We start from the raw sequence: 21,420 nt of genomic DNA on the forward strand, positions 1-21,420 counted from the left end.
ACAGGCTGGAGAAGAGGAGGGACGAATGAATCCTGACTCCAAAGCCTCCTTAATATAATCTTGTAAAGCCTGGTTCTCTGCCTGAGTGAGAGGGTAGATCTGTCCTTTGGGTGGAAGGGTTCCCGGAAGCAACTCTATAGCACAGTCACAGGTACGGTAAGGTGGAAGCGAAAGAGCCTTCCGCTTATCAAAGGCCTGTTTCAGATGCCTGTATTGGGGCGGGATGGTAGAGTGCTCCTCCATAGAGGTTACTGCAGCAGCAACCTTAACCGGCTGACGACAACAGTTGACATGACAGGAGTGGCTCCAAGCAATGAGCTCGTTCTTGTCCCAGGAGATGTGGGGATCGTGCTTCTTGAGCCAGGGAAGACCTAGGATTACCGGGTAGGCAGGCGAGTCCAGGAGAAGGAGTGAAATTTCCTCAACATGAGTAGCACCAACTGTTAGAGAGAGAGGGACGGTCTGCCATGTAATCCGTCCAGGTGCAATCGGGGATCCATCCAGAGCTTGAATACAGATTGGGGGTGAGACCGGAGCCAGGGGAATATCCCACTTCTTAGCAAAAGTGACGTCTATAAAGTTCCCCGCTGCCCCTGAGTCAACAAAAACCAAAAGGGGAAGTTGTGCGTCAGCCCAAGAAATTTCAGCTGGGAATAAAGGGCCTGATGAGGTTTGAGAAAAAACAGCACTACTGACTCTAACCGTAGGCTGTGGAAGGGTTCGAGAGTGATAAGGGGGTCTCAAGGGACAAGCAGAGAGAAGGTGATCAGGTGCAGAGCAATAGAGACACAGTCCCTCCCGACGGCGCCTTTCCTTTTCTTCCGAGGAAAGGGGTGCATGATGCCGAGTGGGCACCGTGGGGGTAGTACTTTCAGGACGGCCAGGACTGCTTCCATCATGACTCTCTGCTCTCCGCAGCCGAATGCGGGTGTCCAGTTCAACCACCTGAGCGATTGCCGATTCGAGAGAGCGGTTGCGAAGTGGCGAGAGCACCAGGTGGTCCTTTAGATCTTCAGAGAGACCCTTATAAAAAAGGCAAATCAGGGCTTCAGGGTTCCAGTCAGACTCCGTGGCGAGGGCTTGGAAGTCAGCCACATAATCATTCAGAGATCCATCACCCTGACGAAGCGAGGCGAGCCGGAGATGAGTCAGGTCCGGGTTGACTGGAGAAAAACGTGCCTGGAGCTGGTCAGCAAAAAGCTGGAAATCAGCAAACTGAAAGTCTCCCCTAGCAAGCAACACAGCTGCTAAGTCCAGAGCCTTGCCAGTGAGCAAGGAAAGGGCGAAACCGATCTGCTCCCGGGGAGAAAAAAAAAACTCAGGATGCAACTGGAAAGTCAAGGAGCATTGCGCAATAAAACCCCTACAGCCCGCGGTGTTGCCGTCATATCTTTCCGGGAGAACAAACGGTGAGGCTACGGGAGACGTGGGCGGGGTTACAGGGATTGGAGCAGTGGTCTGTGCTGGAGGCAAAGGGACAGGGGAGGGCGGAAGGCTAGCGACGTGATTGGAGAGAATGTGAAGCGAAGATTGAAGCTGGGTGAGAGCTTGGGAATGGCGATTAAAAAGTGAGCCAAAAGCTTGTGCGTCCGCGGGATCCATCTTTAGGCTCGGTATTCTGTTAGGAATCCCTGGTGAGAAGATACACGGATCCTGTGCAGACGCAGGCACGGGTGATAGATGAGGCAGGCGAACAAACCAGAACGAGAGGCAAGGTCGTAGTCAAAAGGCGAAAGGCAAGTCGTAATCCAGGAAGTTCTCCGGTAGCAGACAGTCCGAGTCGAGAGGCGAGGTGCAATGTCGAAAAGGCAGAAGGGGAATCCAAAAACCAGAATAAACGAGGTACGGGGAAAAACGCCAGGTAGAGCTCTCAAGGAGTAGACTCAATACCGAGCAGTGGGAAGCAGGTGAAGATGGTTTAAATAGCAGTGCGCACCGCAATGAGTGTGCGCAGGTGGTTTAACTCGTGAGGCGGCGTTTGTTAATAATCACCCGCTGCTGGGTCTGATTAGCTCGCTTACGCTTTGGTCTTGAGTGCCTGGTGGTCGTGACAACTACGAATTAAATCTGAAGTCAGATACTTGGGCATTTGTATAAATAAAAATGTAGAGGATAGGATTAAACATTCTCTAGCCAACAACGTTTCCAAAACTCAAGCTACAGTAGGCTTAATAGCTGACTACAAAGAGATATCTCCTTATTTGGTAGAATTATTTTGGTTTAAACAGAAAGTATCTGCAGATTTATCTACCGGGCAGTTTCAATCAGGACATCCGAACGTCAATGCTGAGCGAAGCAGAATAAGTGACCCAAAATATATAGCCCCAGAGAGAGAGAGACACCGGAAGGAGAGCAAAGCACAGGAGCTGGGTAGCTGCAGAGGGCGTGACAGTACCCCCCACTTCATGGGGGGCTCCTGACGCCCATACAAATAAGTGAGCTGCACAGCACTGGGGGGAGGAAAAACCTCATTTAACTGAAAGGAAACCTCTGGGAGTCCATGGCTGAGAGCTGCCCTCTCCTCCAGGGTAAATAAACCTTTATTGGGTAAAGGAAGAGGGGGTCAGGTAGAGCTCTGGAGACTTAAAACAAAAAAAAGACAAGTACACAAGCACAAACCACAACAAACATAAACCTGGGAGACCAGGATGACAAACTACAAAAAACAGATGGGAACCAAAGGTTCTCAGAAACAGGGAACAGGGGGACCAAATAGAAGGGGAAAAATCAAAACACCAAACAAAAAACAAAAATAAAAAGACAAAAACACAGGAAAAATACAGCAAACTGGGCAAAACACTTTCAACATTCTATCACTGATATCGGAATGAACAACCTGAGGAGATCCAGGCACAAAACCCGTTCACAGACACAGATGCTTGGAGTGATATCCAGCAATGTGAATAGGAAACCTGGGAAAAAGCTCAACATCCTATCACTGATATCGGAGTGATCTGCCCGAGGAGAGCCAGGCACAGGACCCGCTCACAGGCATGGAAGTCAGGAGTAGCATCCAGCGATTAGAATAGAAGAACTGAAAAAAAGCCCAAAGAAAAAGAAAAAACTGCGGCAAGACAAAAAAGCGACGCTTGTGTGATCGGAGATGGCTCCGCATTCTGTCACGGATGTCGGAAGGGACGAATTGTGGAATGGCAGGAGAGTGGAAAAAGACCCTATGCGAAGAGGCGGAATGGGGAGTTAGCCCGGGCTCAGCAGTGCAAAGAGTTCTGGAGTGCCGTATAGAAACCTGTGCCCTCAGGCCATGGACGGAGCAGCGACCTGGTGCTAGGCGGGTCTCAGGACATCCGAACGTCAATGCTGAGCAAAGCAGAATAAGTGACCCGGAAATATATAGCCCCAGAGAGAAGGACAGCAAAGAACAGGAAACTAGGGACAGGACAGAGAAGGAGCGCCCTCTGGCTGGAGAGGGCGTGACAACTCCTAAAGTGTCAGCAAAGTAATTAGCAAAGTAGTTTTATGGGGGTAGTCGTATTAAAAAGGATCTCTATCAAGGCATTCATCAGGACATATGTTAAAGTCAATTCCTATAATTAGTTTGTCAGTTGGAAATTGTATTTTTAGATGATTTATTATTTGAAGGGTTTCTTCCATCAGATTTTTGTTCTGTTTAAGATTATTGTAACCATATATATTGGCCAAGATAAGAAAGCAATCATCTAAAGCTAAAACAATTACAGCCCAATGACCATTTCCATCTGTCTTACAGTGTATAACTTGATCCACACAATTATTACATAAAATCGCACCCCCTGCTCACCAGCAGGATCCATGATTGAATCACCCCATTGATTGCTCCAAAACTGAACTTCCTCTGCTGTAGAGTGAGATTCATGTAGGAATATAAGGTTGGCTTTTTGTTCTTTGCAGAACAGGAACATGGCTTTTTTGTTTAACAGCATTTTTAAATCCCCTAACGTTTAAGGACATAAAAGATAATTGAGTTTTCATTAGGACAAAGAACAAAGAACATAACCATTTGAACAGTAAAGAACAAAAAAGTCTTACGCCTAGAATAACAAGGTAGTAGAATGAAGCGGAATTAAGTGTCCCCGACTCTCTTTTTTTTACCATCCTCAGTTATACTAAATTCGATAACAAACAGAGGATTCTTCTTTAGCCGAAACAGGGCGGCCATTGATATAAGCTACAGGTTATAGCTATATTGACTTGTCGTTGTTTGTAGTCCTCTCTTCTTCCCATCCCATAAACTGTGTCCACAACCTCTGGAAATTTTGTAGAGTACTCAGGAGCAATCCGACTTAGTATCTCAATCACCTTTTCTCTGGTGTTTTCAGAGTTCTCTTCTTTCAGCCCTTTTAGCCAGAGACCCCATTCGCGTTTTATCTCTCCTGTTCCAAACATATTTTCTTTAAATCTCTGTTTTCATTTTGAAGTAGGCTGAGCCATTTTCTAAATCTGAGATTTTCGATTTACAATCTTTCAGTTCCGCAGCAGTGAACTCAAGGAATTTGGTTAGTGAAACCACTATCGCGGTGTTCTGTTTAATTGGCTCATGTACATTTAGGAGCTTCTTGTCCTGAGAGTCGAAACGTTTGTAAGATTTTGTATCGCTTCCAAAATCGCCAAATTAGCGGTGTCTGTAACTTCTGCCACCTTTGATTTTTTTGCCAAAGGACTTTTGGTTGGTGTATTAATTACCTTCTGCCTTAGTGTCTGTGGCAGAACCACCTTCCCGGGAAAGACACATCACTATCGAAGGTCTTTTCAATAATTTGGCTGTTTCAATGCACTCTAACACATTTCAAGCAGAATACCTCCTTTGATGATATGTCTATTACATTTACACCCCAAACAATTATCCCATAGACAGCAAGGAAAAAAGTGAAAAAAAATTATCCCCAGGCACTGGCACACCAGGCTGAAAACTTGGGACTCAAAGTTGCACCCCATGGTCACTGTGTAGCTCTTCTTGTGCCTCCAGCAGTGTATCTGCTCCGGTGGTGGTGCTCTGGTCCGGAAGGGCATATGCCTTGGGCCACTTTGTAAAATGGTCAATGGCCACCAGGATGAAACGGTTGCCGGAATCCGAATGAGGGAATGCCCAGCACATGGACCCCCAACTGCGCCATGGGAGCCCCCACCTGATGCTGATGTAGGGGGGCGCGGGAACAGTCAGGAGGACCTTTCTGTGCTAGGCACACATCACAAGTCCAGCAGAAATTCTCCACATCCCGGTGACACTGTTCCCAGTAGAAGTGGAGATGTTGCAGGGTCTTGGCAGTGCCAAAATGTCCCACTCCCGGCTACCCATGCACTGCTTTCAGCACGACAACCCACAGAGAGTGAGGTACCACCAACTGCCACCCTATTTCACCATCGGAGGGTGCCTGCCAGCCCTGATGCAACACCCCCTCCTTCAGTCCTCCTGGATTTTCTGACTGAGAGACCTCAGACAGTCCGGATAGGAAATAACGTCTTTAGTACCACGATACTGAACATTGGGACCCCCCAGGGATGTATACTCAGCCCACTCCTGTTCACACTGATGACTCATGACTGGACTGCTAAGCACCGTGCAAATGACATAATCAAGTTTGCTGATGAAACGACAGTGGTGGGCCTCACTAGTAACAATGATGAGGCACCATACAGAGAGGAGGTGGAGCAACTAGCGGACTGGTGCTTAAACAACAATCTGTCTCTGAATGTCGATAAGACACAAGAGGTGATAACTGACTTCAGGAGGACCCGCGCTGATCACTCCCCACTCCACATCAACGGCTCCCCCGTGGAGACAGCTAGAAGTACTAAGTTTCTTGGTGTGCATATCACAAATGACCTCACTTGGACCATCAACACCACATCCCTAGCTAAAAAAGCACAACAATGTCTCCTCTTCCTGTGGTGACTGAGAAGGGCAAACCCCCCCCAATACTATCCACATTCCATAGAGGTACCATCGAGAGCATCTTGACAAACTGTATCATTGTTTGGCTTGGGAATTGTAAGGTCTCAGACCGCAAATCCCTGTAACGAATTGTCAATACAGCAGGAAACATTCGAGCCTCTCTTCCATCCATTCAGGACATCTACCACAAACGCTGCACACACAAAGCCTCCAGTATTGATGACGATCCCTCCCACCCCTCCTGCAACCTCTTTGCCCTCCTACCATCTGGTAAAAGGTATCCCAGTATACGGGCCAGCTCCACCAGACTCCATAACAGCTTTTTTCCCACAGGCTGTCAGGCTCCTCAACACCCTGGTACCTACTGTACCTACTCCAAATCTGGAAACGTAGTTATTTTTTGCCTAATGTCAGGCATACTGTCTAATGAATTCTCCACACAATCCTGTAAAGTAAAGTGCACTATGCACATTGCACTACGTATCCTGTACCCTGTCAGAAGTGTCTGTGTCTATATTGTCTACAGCATTGTCTTTGTCAGTGTCTGTCTGTATTCACACTGTAGACCTGGAGAACGAGATCTCGCTGCTCTGTACTTGTATATGGCTGGACTGACAAACAAACTTGAACTTGATAATGGTTGCTAGACCACTTATTATCTTGCTCCAGGTTCTTTTCATCTCCCAGTATCACCAGTGCATCCATAGACCAGACTATTATCATTTGTAGTATCCCATTTATTTCAGTCTATTATTCTACCCATTACATACAATAAAATTCATTCACCAGAGTCACTTACTGACAGAACAGTACAAAGAAACAGTACAAATTCTCATAGATCTATTGCAAGTAAAGTATGTTTAAGCTGGTTTCATAGTATTGATAAAGGCATACACAGTATGCAATTGTCTGACAGGTACAAAACTAAGAATAGCGAGGTGGTGATGAACGTTTCTCTCTTTTTCAACTAAGGTGAAGTATCATCACATCGGGAAGGATTTATGGGTGAAAGCATTCACTTAAAGGTTAACAGTTCTTGGGATGAAATATTATGGAAATATAATGAAGACAAAATTGCGGAATGCATCAAGAGCAATGGTAAAGCACAATACTATGGCATCTATAGAGGTCGAGTGAGCCTGAACTGCAGTGATGGATCTCTAACAATTTACACACTGACATCTGAAGACAAAGGGGAATACTCCGCTGAGCTGCAGGTTACTCCCAGAACACTCACAGAAAAGATTTCTCTAGAAATATTCAGTAAGTAACAACTGCTTTCACATTATTGAGCTTGGGCACATACAGGACCGTACACAAGAATAACAGAAGAGCTGACATGAATACCTGCAAATACCTGCACTTTTTCACAGTCCGCAGCTTCACGTTGTCTTGTCTTACTAAATTAAAGTGATGGGATGGTTTACATAATTCTTACTTGGAATCCGTCTTTTTTGAGTAAAAATTTAAATTTGATCAAATATTTCCCCCAGAATTCCAGTTCAGAGTAAGTATGTTAAATACAGTAGGTTAGGGTAATAAACTAGGGTTCACTTCTGAAGCAATAGCATCTTGATCCAGTGCAAAAGATTCCTATTGATGATTTTTCACATAAATTCCATCCTATTTTCCAAAAGTATCATTAAACAGAAACTATAAAACCCATTTGTTCTCCTATGCACTTTATCTCTTAGATGTGCATGTGAACTTTTACAATTACTTTCACAAAATGAGAAAATACTTTCCTTAATATCAAAATCACAACTTTTAATGTTTCTAAAGTGTTACAAATGCTTTGTTCTGCCCACAGCCCGAGTACCTAAACCAGTAGTGAATTGCACGGTTACCAACTCTGAAGTGATTTTAGAGTGCAAGGCAAAAAGTACAGACACCACTTACAGATGGAGCAGCACTAGAAGCAAAATTGAAGACGGGTCGATTATTCAGAAACTGAGAAATGAGACTGATGACACAGAATACATATGTATTGCCAGCAATGAAAGGAGTGAAGCCAGGAGTGACCCTATTAAAATTACAAACTGCATTAGAAGAGGTAAGATTTCATTTTTTTAGTTTATATTTCTGACAGAACTGGTACTCAGACTACTGATATGCAAATTGTTTTGTTAATACGGATAAAAGGACAATCTGTCTCACTAAAATCAAGGGTTTTATATTCTTACACCTCAGTGTTGTCTTTTTCAGACATGTTCAGTAGTTTAAATCAGTACATTGTTGAATATTATGTTTAGTAGTTGTTTTTCCTTGTGATTATACCTTTTTATGTCTTACTTATTACACGCTTAAATAACTTTTATATTTTCAAAAAGTTTGTAAGACAAATGGTCACTTGTCGACTTATGTTGTACATAAAAATGCATTTTTTTACATAAAATTCTTATCTAAAGTGCTACATGTGTGTTACTGTAGGCATGTGTATTACTGTATATCATTATTTGTCTATACTTGTACATCACAATTAAGAACAGTTAAAAAAAACAAAGTAAAACAGACAGTCACATTCCTGTCCCCTTTACTGGGGACAATAAATCATTCATGTGCAATGTAAGTGCAGGAAGCATGGACTGTTTGGTATTTTTGTATATAGAAAAAAACTATTTTTAAGTGGAGCAAGAGTTTGAATGATTTAATAAAGTATATCACTTATTTAAGGACTGCCTGAACAAATGAACATCTTTTATGAAAGATGCAGTACACTGTGTTCAGGAGTTTAATTGTTTTTACAATATTTTTACATTGTTAGATGGATCTTACCACATGTCTATATGCATCTTACAAAGTACACTTTCTGAGTTCTTGTGTTCTTTTAAGAACAAGCAGACTATGAATTGTGGGAATTAATATTAATGGCACAACTTGAATCACAATAAGAGCAAGGAAGTTGTCTGCCGTGGCTCTCCCAGATTTTCTGATGTCTTTTACATAGTTCTGCTTTATATGTGAGATTAGAAATTTGATTTGTTTCATGTGTTCATGCCCAATGCTAATTAATTTTGCTTGTCTCTCAGACAACCTTCCAACCTGGAGTCTTGCATCCATTGCTGTAGGATCCTGTGCAGTCTTAGTAATAATAGCAATAATAGTATCCTGTTATTTTTATAAAAAAGGTATGTTCTCTTCATTATTTACTGTGAGTGCTGAGTGCCATTGAAAACCAACTCAACTGGTATAAGACTTGATGTCTTACCGCACAGACGAATAAATACACTTCTCCAAGATTTCCAAAGACAAACAAAACAAGAACATTTTACTTTGTTATTTTTAACTGTGTTAACCCTTTGTTATGAAAACATAGACCAGAATAGAATAATTAAAAAGTCCTTGCATTCCCTCATCAAATAATGATGAAAGAAATAAACATAGTATTATCTCTTATACTTTTTAAATGGTGCATTTCATGGATAATAAACTGCAATTTCAGTTTTAACTTGCTAATTTTCATTATTTAACAGCAGCAGGCGGAGCACCAGAAGACAATACAAATGTATTTTCACAAGAAATAAAAATGTCCAAGAAATTCTGTCTTAACCCTTTTGTCTAAGAGGCAGCCTCCTGGCCATAGGAGAAGGACAGGGGACAGGACCTCACCAAGGGGCAGCTGCAAAGGTGGAGATGGGGTGGAGGTGGGGCGCTTGAATTAACAAGTCAAAAAAGAGGTGTATCTCCCCACCCTTCACAACAGGCTCTTCCGGAACCACCAGTCACCAACAGAGCAAGCAAGACAGTCATTCTGCATAACACCCCATTTAATTATGGTTGTTCAATCTACCTGCCACACAAACACATCTCCCCGTGACACAGCGGTTCCTATCAGGGCCCAGCCAACTCACAGAACACGTGACACAGTTACCCTCAAGAAGCACACACACACACAGAGCTCGTGAAGAACCTCATGTGGTAACCACAGTTACCAGAACCAAATGTGCCAGAAGAGCAGTCCAGCATCGTCGTTCTTCGAAAGAAGCCCCTTTCAGCTGCTTGGCCTCATTGTGCTACAGCAAATACATTCTGTGTAGTCTTTGGCATCCCTATTGCCCGGCTGTCCTTCAGTGGATTGTCCAACCATGTGGTCCGTCGATGCACTCCCCCCACCCCAACCCTGTTTGTCTGCCAGTCCAGTTTTGGGTATGGGGGAGGGGGCCTTCCTCCTCTGCTCTGAGTCCCTAGTGTCCATGTCCTCTCCTGGGTTACGGTTAGGGTTAGCTGCTGCATACTCTGTCTTTTCCCACTTCTTTGCTTATTTTTTAACACTCCTTATGATTCAGTCACTCGAGTTCTTTGAGTACCTAGACAAGCAGCTGAGGAGATTGTACCAATTCAAAATGAGTGACAAGAACATTACTTTTCTCATCAGAGTCAAATCAAAATTTTTTGTCTTTCTTATTATTCAAGAGAAACACTGGAGTAGCAATGGCAGCTGGGCATAACTCAGAAAAGTGTTGCAAGCCTTGATGATACCTACTAATAAACAGTACTTGGAAACAGTGGTTAGAAAATGTATGATGGGGCTAATTCACGATTTAATCATGACGAGAATTTCTATCAGAGTCCTTCTGTATTAAACAGTGAGAGAATACTGTCTGTCTAAGGATACATAAGAAGAAACCAGTTATCACATTAATGAATCAAGCCTACAAAACTGGACATTTGTACTAGGCCAGTGCTCACATTTGTACGAAATGTTGAAGACAGTATCTTCTCTTCCACACTTCCATCCTTCTGACATGATGCCTTTTTCTGACTTTTGGAATTAATACTAAAACTGGCACAACTCTCATAGTCCTTCTATATTAAACAGTGAGAGAGGACTAAAGTTGTGTTTGCATGCTAACACTAACCCTACCTGGGGTGTCAACTGAGCATTTCTGTGATCTATATCTGAACCTCTCTTCGCATAGGATTTTGACATGTTCTCCAAAACAAAAAGATTATGCTTCTTAAAATGGTGTAATATATAAGCAGGATAAACCCCCAACACGACCAGCAACTATCCAACCAATAACAGCACAGCCACCACCAGAGGGCGAGTCTCTGATGTCTATATTACAATATATAAGGAAACAATAGACGCCACCTCTAATGATTGAAAGAACCTACTATAAACGTTGGCACACAATATTCAGATTTGAGAAAGATATAACATCTGATAATATTCCATCAAACACAGGAAACTTTGATAACTTTGGCATGTCACTGTGGTATAAAGGACACCTGTATCTTGTCATTATATTTATAGCCACTGAGCACTTCAGTCAGGACTCAGTTCAAGTCAGGTTTTGTCAGGCCTAGACAAAGGAGAGCAGGGGATGTTGGTACAGCTGGCTGAGGCTGAAATTACTAACCGAGAGGAGAGTGGCTGATACAAGCGACCAAGGCATATATCAGAGAAGCTGAGAGCATTAAAATGAAATACCATATACAGTATCTCCTGTAAGAACCAGAGGTTTTTAGAATTGTTAAAAAATGACAGATTATCTTTCTTTTCATTCTCTCAAATGTTTGCTGCAATGGATTTCAGTGCATTCCAGGGTACACTGATAGCAGAGGGAGCAGTTCACAGAGTAGAACCATGTGCTCATGTGTTAAAAACAAATACTGTCGGACACATTCTGTGCTCTCCACACTTCCATCCTTCTGACATGATGCCTTTTTCTTACTTTTGGAATTGATATTAAAACTGGCACAACTCTCATAGTCCTTCTATATTAAACAGTGAGAGAGGACTAAATCATGATTTGGGAATTTTTGTCTCTAAGCAGAGAAGACTGTCCAGCCAGCAGCACCAACAGCATCAAGCCATCCTGATCCAAGACCATCAGCTGGGGAAAGAGGTGACTCAGCAGATACAAAGGCACCTGAGGAGGAAGATAAACCTCAATTAACGCCAAAACTACCACCAAAACCACCACCAAAACCAGTGGGTGAGTTCCTGCTGTCTGTTTAAGAAAATAGGAAAAGAACCAGTATGTCTTCAGTAAGAACAGGTAACCAGCTTTGTGGTTCAAAATTTTAAATTTGTTACAAATACAGTGTTTGATAATATTGTAACATCAAACAACAGAAGAAGAAAATGTGCAAATGTTGAATCTATTTTCTTCATAGATTAAGTGTATACACTCAAATTCATGTACTAGTCATTACTATTAACAATGCAATACTTTGCACATACTGTAGGAGCAAAAAAACATGCGTCCTAACCCTGACTTGGGCCCCAAAATCCAGCGCTGAGCTTAAAACTTGTCTAAATTGTGTTTGCATGCTAACACTAACCCTACCTGGGGTGTCAACTGAGCATTTCTTTGATCTATATCTGAACCTCTCTTCGCATAGGATTTTGACATGTTCCCCAAAACAAAAAGATGATGCTTCTTAAAATGGTGTAATATATAAGCACAGTGATACCCACAAATAATATCTGTCAGAGCTGAAATGAAAATTAATCTTTTAATCTCAAGTCTGAATAGGTGAGTATACAGCAGAAATATTAAATCTGACATCACTGTTCCAGTATTTATGGAGGGCTCTGCATATTCTCATTTGTTGATCACCGGTGTCATAGTTTAACCAGCAGTGCACAGATTAGAGCACTTCCTTTTGTAGCTGATACGCTTTCCACACTTCCAAACTTCTGACATGATGCCTTCTTGTCACGTTTGTAGTTGATACTAAAACTGGCACAGCTCTCATAGTCCTTCTATATTAAACAGTGAGAGAGGACTAAATCATGATTTGGACATGTTTGTCTATGTAAGCAGAGAAGACTGTCCAGCCAGCAGCACCAACACCATCAAGCCATCCGGATCCAAGACCATCAGCTGGGGAAAGAAGTGACTCAGCAGATACAAAGGCACCTGAGGAGGAAGATAAACCTCAATTAACGCCAAAACTACCACCAAAACCAGTGGGTGAGTTTCTGCTGTCTGTTTAAGAAAATAGGAAAAGAACCAGTATGTCTTCATTAAGAACAGGTAACCAACTTTGTGGTTCAAAATTTTAAATCTGTTACAAATACAGTGTTTGATAATATTGTAACATCAAACAACAGAAGAAGAAAATGTGCAAATGTTGAATCTATTTTCTTCATAGATTAAGTGTATACACTCAAATTCATGTACTAGTCATTACTATTAACAATGCAATACTTTGCACATACTGTAGGAGCAAAAAAACATGCGTCCTAACCCTGACCTGGGCCCCAAAATCCAGCGCTGAGCTTAAAACTTGTCTAAATTGTGTTTGCATGCTAACACTAACCCTACCTGGGGTGTCAACTGAGCATTTCTTTGATCTATATCTGAACCTCTCTTCGCATAGGATTTTGACATGTTCCCCAAAACAAAAAGATTATGCTTCTTAAAATGGTGTAATATATAAGCAGGATAAACCCCCAACACGACCAGCAACTATCCAACCAATAACAGCACAGCCACCACCAGAGGGCGAGTCTCTGATGTCTATATTACAATATATAAGGAAACAATAGACGCCACCTCTAATGATTGAAAGAACCTACTATAAACGTTGGCACACAATATTCAGATTTGAGAAAGATATAACATCTGATAATATTCCATCAAACACAGGAAACTTTGATAACTTTGGCATGTCACTGTGGTATAAAGGACACCTGTATCTTGTCATTATATTTATAGCCACTGAGCACTTCAGTCAGGACTCAGTTCAAGTCAGGTTTTGTCAGGCCTAGACAAAGGAGAGCAGGGGATGTTGGTACAGCTGGCTGAGGCTGAAATTACTAACCGAGAGGAGAGTGGCTGATACAAGCGACCAAGGCATATATCAGAGAAGCTGAGAGCATTAAAATGAAATACCATATACAGTATCTGCTGTAAGAACCAGAGGTTTTTAGAGTTGTTAAAAAATGACAGATTATCTTTCTTTTCATTCTCTCAAATGTTTGCTGCAATGGATTTCAGTGCATTCCAGGGTACACTGATAGCAGGGGGAGCAGTTCACAGATTAGAACCATGTGCTCATGTGTTAAAAACAAACACTGTCAGACACATTCTGTGCTTTCCACACTTCCATCCTTCTGACATGATGCCTTTTTCTTACTTTTGGAATTGATATTAAAACTGGCACAACTCTCATAGTCCTTCTATATTAAACAGTGAGAGAGGACTAAATCATGATTTGGGAATTTTTGTCTCTAAGCAGAGAAGACTGTCCGGCCAGCAGCACCAACAGCATCAAGCCATCCTGATCCAAGACCATCAGCTGGGGAAAGAGGTGACTCAGCAGACACAAAGGCACCTGAGGAGGAAGATAAACCTCAATTAACGCCAAAACTACCACCAAAACCACCACCAAAACCAGTGGGTGAGTTTCTGCTGTCTGTTTAAGAAAATAGGAAAAGAACCAGTATGTCTTCATTAAGAACAGGTAACCAGCTTTGTGGTTCAAAATTTTAAATCTGTTACAAATACAGTGTTTGATAATATTGTAACATCAAACAACAGAAGAAGAAAATGTGCAAATGTTGAATCTATTTTCTTCATAGATTAAGTGTATACACTCAAATTCATGTACTAGTCATTACTATTAACAATGCAATACTTTGCACATACTGTAGGAGCAAAAACACATGCGTCCTAACCCTGACTTGGGCCCCAAAATCCAGCGCTGAGCTTAAAACTTGTCTAAATTGTCTTTGCATGCTAACACTAACCCTACCTGGGGTGTCAACTGAGCATTTCTGTGATCTATATCTGAACCTCTCTTCGCATAGGATTTTGACATGTTCCCCAAAACAAAAAGATGATGCTTCTTAAAATGGTGTAATATATAAGCACAGTGATACCCACAAATAATATCTGACAGAGCTGAAATGAAAATTAATCTTTTAATCTCAAGTCTGAATAGGTGAGTATACAGCAGAAATATTAAATCTGACATCACTGTTCCAGTATTTATGGAGGGCTCTGCATATTCTCATTTGTTGATCACCGGTGTCATAGTTTAACCAGCAGTACACAGATTAGAGCACTTCCTTTTGTAGCTGATTCGCTTTCCACACTTCCAAACTTCTGACATGATGCCTTTTTCTTACTTTTGGAATTGATACTAAAACTGGCACAACTCTCATAGTCCTTCTATATTAAACAGTGAGAGAGGACTAAATCATGATTTGGACATGTTTGTCTATGTAAGCAGAGAAGACTGTCCAGCCAGCAGCACCAACACCATCAAGCCATCCGGATCCAAGACCATCTGCTGGGGAAAGAAGTGACTCAGCAGATACAAAGGCACCTGAGGAGGAAGATAAACCTCAATTAACGCCAAAACTACCACCAAAAGCAGTGGGTGAGTTTCTGCTGTCTGTTTAAGAAAATAGGAAAAGAACCAGTATGTCTTCATTAAGAACAGGTAACCAGCTTTGTGGTTCAAAATTTTAAATCTGTTACAAATACAGTGTTTGATAATATTGTAACATCAAACAACAGAAGAAGAAAATGTGCAAATGTTGAATCTATTTTCTTCATAGATTAAGTGTATACACTCAAATTCATGTACTAGTCATTACTGTTAACAATGCAATACTTTGCACATACTGTAGGAGCAAAAACACATGCGTCCTAATCCTGACTTGGGCCCCAAAATCCAGCGCTGAGCTTAAAACTTGTCTAAATTGTGTTTGCATGCTAACACTAACCCTACCTGGGGTGTCAACTGAGCATTTCTTTGATCTATATCTGAACCTCTCTTCGCATAGGATTTTGACATGTTCTCCAAAACAAAAAGATTATGCTTCTTAAAATGGTGTAATATATAAGCAGGATAAACCCCCAAAACGACCAGCAACTATCCAACCAATAACAGCACAGCCACCACCAGAGGGCGAGTCTCTGATGTCTATATTACAATATATAAGGAAACAATAGACGCCACCTCTAATGATTGAAAGAACCTACTACAAACGTTGGCACACAATATTCAGATTTGAGAAAGATATAACATCTGATAATATTCCATCAAACACAGGAAACTTTGATAACTTTGGCATGTCACTGTGGTATAAAGGACACCTGTATCTTGTCATTATATTTATAGCCACTGAGCACTTCAGTCAGGACTCAGTTCAAGTCAGGTTTTGTCAGGCCTAGACAAAGGAGAGCAGGGGATGTTGGTACAGCTGGCTGAGGCTGAAATTACTAACCGAGAGGAGAGTGGCTGATACAAGCGACCAAGGCATATATCAGAGAAGCTGAGAGCATTAAAATGAAATACCATATACAGTATCTCCTGTAAGAACCAGAGGTTTTTAGAATTGTTAAAAAATGACAGATTATCTTTCTTTTCATTCTCTCAAATGTTTGCTGCAATGGATTTCAGTGCATTCCAGGGTACACTGATAGCAGAGGGAGCAGTTCACAGAGTAGAACCATGTGCTCATGTGTTAAAAACAAATACTGTCGGACACATTCTGTGCTCTCCACACTTCCATCCTTCTGACATGATGCCTTTTTCTTACTTTTGGAATTGATATTAAAACTGGCACAACTCTCATAGTCCTTCTATATTAAACAGTGAGAGAGGACTAAATCATGATTTGGGAATTTTTGTCTCTAAGCAGAGAAGACTGTCCAGCCAGCAGCACCAACAGCATCAAGCCATCCTGATCCAAGACCATCAGCTGGGGAAAGAGGTGACTCAGCAGATACAAAGGCACCTGAGGAGGAAGATAAACCTCAATTAACGCCAAAACTACCACCAAAACCACCACCAAAACCAGTGGGTGAGTTCCTGCTGTCTGTTTAAGAAAATAGGAAAAGAACCAGTATGTCTTCAGTAAGAACAGGTAACCAGCTTTGTGGTTCAAAATTTTAAATTTGTTACAAATACAGTGTTTGATAATATTGTAACATCAAACAACAGAAGAAGAAAATGTGCAAATGTTGAATCTATTTTCTTCATAGATTAAGTGTATACACTCAAATTCATGTACTAGTCATTACTATTAACAATGCAATACTTTGCACATACTGTAGGAGCAAAAAAACATGCGTCCTAACCCTGACTTGGGCCCCAAAATCCAGCGCTGAGCTTAAAACTTGTCTAAATTGTGTTTGCATGCTAACACTAACCCTACCTGGGGTGTCAACTGAGCATTTCTTTGATCTATATCTGAACCTCTCTTCGCATAGGATTTTGACATGTTCCCCAAAACAAAAAGATGATGCTTCTTAAAATGGTGTAATATATAAGCACAGTGATACCCACAAATAATATCTGTCAGAGCTGAAATGAAAATTAATCTTTTAATCTCAAGTCTGAATAGGTGAGTATACAGCAGAAATATTAAATCTGACATCACTGTTCCAGTATTTATGGAGGGCTCTGCATATTCTCATTTGTTGATCACCGGTGTCATAGTTTAACCAGCAGTGCACAGATTAGAGCACTTCCTTTTGTAGCTGATACGCTTTCCACACTTCCAAACTTCTGACATGATGCCTTCTTGTCACGTTTGTAGTTGATACTAAAACAGGCACAGCTCTAAAAGTCAGGTTTTGTCAGGCCTAGACAAAGGAGGGCAGGGGATGTTGGTACAGCTGGCTGAGGCTGAAATTACTAACCGAGAGGAGAGTGGCTGATACAAGCGACCAAGGCATATATCAGAGAAGCTGAGAGCATTAAAATGAAATACCATATACAGTATCTCCTGTAAGAACCAGAGGTTTTTAGAATTGTTAAAAAATGACAGATTATCTTTCTTTTCATTCTCTCAAATGTTTGCTGCAATGGATTTCAGTGCATTCCAGGGTACACTGATAGCAGAGGGAGCAGTTCACAGAGTAGAACCATGTGCTCATGTGTTAAAAACAAATACTGTCGGACACATTCTGTGCTCTCCACACTTCCATCCTTCTGACATGATGCCTTTTTCTTACTTTTGGAATTGATACTAAAACTGGCACAACTCTCATAGTCCTTCTATATTAAACAGTGAGAGAGGACTAAATCATGATTTGGGAATTTTTGTCTCTAAGCAGAGAAGACTGTCCGGCCAGCAGCACCAACAGCATCAAGCCATCCTGATCCGAGACCATCAGCTGGGGAAAGAGGTGACTCAGCAGATACAAAGGCACCTGAGGAGGAAGATAATCCTCAATTAAGGCCAAAACTACCACCAAAACCAGTAAGGCCACAACTACCACCAAAACCAGTAAGGCCAAATCTACCACCAAAACCAGTGGGTGAGTTTCTGCTGTCTGTTTAAGAAAATAGGAAAAGAACCAGTATGTGCTCATTAAGAACAGGTAACCAGCTTTGTGGTTCAAAATTTTAAATCTGTTTCAAATACAGTGTTTGATAATATTGTAACATCAAACAACAGAAGAAGAAAATGTGCAAATGTTGAATCTATTTTCTTCATAGATTAAGTGTATACACTCAAATTCATGTACTAGTCATTACTATTAACAATGCAATACTTTGCACATACTGTAGGAGCAAAAAAACATGCGTCCTAACCCTGACTTGGGCCCCAAAATCCAGCGCTGAGCTTAAAACTTGTGTTTGCATGCTAACACTAACCCTACCTGGGGTGTCAACTGAGCATTTCTTTGATCTATATCTGAACCTCTCTTCGCATAGGATTTTGACATGTTCCCCAAAACAAAAAGATTATGCTTCTTAAAATGGTGTAATATATAAGCACAGAGATACCCACAAATAATATCTGACAGAGCTGAAATGAAAATGAATCTTTTAATCTCAAGTCCGAATAGGTGAGTATATAGCAGAAATATTAAATCTGACATCACTGTTCCAGTATTTATGGAGGGCTCTGCATATTCTCATTTGTTGATCACCGGTGTCATAGTTTAACCAGCAGTGCACAGATTAGAGCACTTCCTTTTGTAACTGATATGCTTTCCACACTTCCAAACTTCTGACATGATGCCTTCTTGTCACTTTTGTAATTGATACTAAGGGAATTAACTAAACGTTTGTATTATATCTTGTTGGCTATTTATTTATTTCTTTATATTTTACTAACTCCGTCTCAGGATGCCTTTTTTAAAAAGATTATATACCACACTGTATCTTTACGTATAGCTGGCATAGTTGTCAGGAAAATGACCGAGGGATCTCTCCTGGAACAAATGGTTTATTCAGGTCGAGGCAGAAGGGGCTGCTTGTCACAGAGCCAGCAGTAAAGAAAATATAAGTACTGGTCAGCTTTCTAGAATGACCATATATAGCCACAGTGCAAGCAGAGATTCATGGGGGAGTGTATCTTGTATCATTTGTTTCACTGTATAAAAGAGCACTGTAAGTGTTGTCTTGCGTACAAGAGAAAGACTCCCATATGCATATGAAATAAAGATCCCTTTCAGCACACAAACTCTCGGCTGATGCCCTTTGTTTGGCACAACAGTACTAAAACGCACAACTCTCATAGTCCTTCTGTATTAAACAGTGAGAGAGGACTAAATCATGATTTGGGAATTTTTGTCTCTAAGCAGAGAAGACTGTCCAGCCAGCAGCACCAACAGCATCAAGCCATCCTGATCCAAGACCATCAGCTGGGGAAAGAGGTGACTCAGCAGATACAAAGGCACCTGAGGAGGAAGATAAACCTCAATTAACGCCAAAACTACCACCAAAACCAGTGGGTGAGTTTCTGCTGTCTGTTTAAGAAAATATGAAAAGAACCAGTATGTCTTCAGTCAGTATGTCTAAGCAGAGAAGAATGTCCAGTCAGCAGCATCAACGTCATAATGCCATTCTGATCCAAGAAAATCAGATGGTAGAAATTAGTGACTCAGGAGATATTAAGGGACCTGAAAAGTAAGATAAACACCCAACCCCCAGCAAACTCAACAATTCCATTTGCAGTAACACAATCAGACAGGGTTAGTTTCTGATGTCCTTAGACTGTAAGAATATATGAGAAGAATCTGGGTGCTTACATTAAAACATTCAACAAATATGCTCTTTGTCTCAAAACTTTCCTGTTACGAATACAATATTTGATAATATTGTAACATTTAACAGAGAAAGATCTGCAAATGTTAAATATCTCTCATTTTCTTTCAGCTGAATATATATAGGTGCATTCCAATTTATGTAATTGAAGTAGTTAATATTTTTTAACATATTTGGAGTATAAGCAGAAGTTTGTAATGTACCATGCACACACTTTGTAAAAACTGCACCGTATGAAACAATTCTCTCCTTTATTAGACTTTAAATGATTTTGATATTGGGCTTCCTGTTCTTTGTCTTTTCTTGATATCCTGAATATCCTAGTGTGAAGCTATAGCCTGGACGAACTGAGATCTCCCCACACATCTTCCCTGTGGCCAGATCCAAGCAAAATGACATGTTGAGAGGGTCTCTAAACTTTTACACACTTTTTCCTGCAGAAGATGCAATATATTATAAGATGGACATTCAGAACTGGTTTGAACTGAACTGGAAGAAAGCTGGACACAAGGGCTACTATGTAATTATAAACCGTTATATAGGAATGGTGTGCTACGAACCTAAGTAACCAGTTGTGTTAAAAGAGGTTAGCTTTAGCAAATAGGGATGTGTGATTTTGGAACTTCTTGTAACCACATGGAAGCGTAATAGATAACAGAAAGATAAGTAAGGACTGTTCTAGTTTAATTACTTTGAGAAAAAAACACAGAGCATCTCTGTGTGTTTTGCTCCCATGCGCATGAAATAAAAACTTCTTTTAACTTCTGAGACAGACTCCTGACAGTCTTTTTCCCCCCTCATATTGTTTCAGAAATATATTCTATTGAGTTTGTTATGCATGTTTTAATGTTATATCTATAAATTCTATATATTGTTTATTTAGAACTTGTGTATGATTGTAAATTGTTTATTTCCTAAACAATTGGTCAGGAACTGTCACAATTTACTCTTCCAATTTCAAATTGTTACAGTAAATTAAAACCCTCACATCACTAATAAATGTTCATTTTTTTAATAAAAGCCATAAACTGACAATTAGCACATAGGACAATAGATTTCAGTTGAGTTTTTGTCTTCCTGATCAGTGTTTAAGATTTGAGTATTAATGTCTTACCCAAGTGGTATTTCATAACCAGAGAGGAGCAACAAGAGCAATCAGAACTGGCATCACACGAGGAGAAGGTTCTGCTGAAGAGCACCCTACTGTGCAGTATGTACAGCTTTGGAACTGCAGGGTAGAATCCAAGAGAATCTTTTACGGATCAATGGAGGAAGGAAATGGGAGTTTCTCCTCTGTCCATCTGGCAACAGACAAAGGTTTTGGAGGACCTGACGAGGATTGTGGGCACTGATCATGCGGCACTTGCAAAACAACATTCGGTGGACATGACCTGATGTCCCTCCTCCCTCACCATTCACTCTCATAAAGATACTACAGACACTGCAAATCGACAGTTTTTCAGGATCAAGTGTGTCCGCATTTGAACTGTTTTTTAAAATGTATTGTACAGAGAAGTTATTTTGTTTGGATGATTCTTGGCCATCTATCAAATTGA

At 41.0% G+C, this 21,420-nt stretch overlaps 1 protein-coding gene across 13 annotated transcripts in view; it reads left to right on the forward strand.

Moving 5' to 3' along the window:
* Positions 1-20,632, forward strand: part of LOC107079508 (uncharacterized protein DDB_G0290301-like) — a 38,464-nt gene extending 17,832 nt beyond the window's left edge. For 2 of the 13 annotated variants that reach the window (XM_069179177.1, XM_069179176.1), the window contains exons 2-12: positions 6,863-7,153; positions 7,701-7,943; positions 8,920-9,018; positions 11,671-11,832; positions 12,664-12,816; positions 14,084-14,248; positions 15,080-15,232; positions 16,500-16,664; positions 17,920-18,126; positions 19,399-19,551; positions 20,189-20,632. In XM_069179177.1, coding sequence (XP_069035278.1) covers positions 6,863-7,153; positions 7,701-7,943; positions 8,920-9,018; positions 11,671-11,832; positions 12,664-12,816; positions 14,084-14,248; positions 15,080-15,232; positions 16,500-16,664; positions 17,920-18,126; positions 19,399-19,551; positions 20,189-20,193 — 1,796 coding nt within the window. In that variant the 3' untranslated portion in view covers positions 20,194-20,632. The remainder of the gene's footprint in view (positions 1-6,862; positions 7,154-7,700; positions 7,944-8,919; positions 9,019-11,670; positions 11,833-12,663; positions 12,817-14,083; positions 14,249-15,079; positions 15,233-16,499; positions 16,665-17,919; positions 18,127-19,398; positions 19,552-20,188) is intronic. The other 11 variants (XM_069179182.1, XM_069179183.1, XM_069179178.1 and 8 more) reach the window with 11 other exon arrangements.
* The last annotated feature ends 788 nt before the right edge of the window (positions 20,633-21,420 follow it).

Source organism: Lepisosteus oculatus, chromosome 15 (assembly GCF_040954835.1).
Source record: "Lepisosteus oculatus isolate fLepOcu1 chromosome 15, fLepOcu1.hap2, whole genome shotgun sequence".
NCBI classification, from domain to species: domain Eukaryota; kingdom Metazoa; phylum Chordata; class Actinopteri; order Semionotiformes; family Lepisosteidae; genus Lepisosteus; species Lepisosteus oculatus.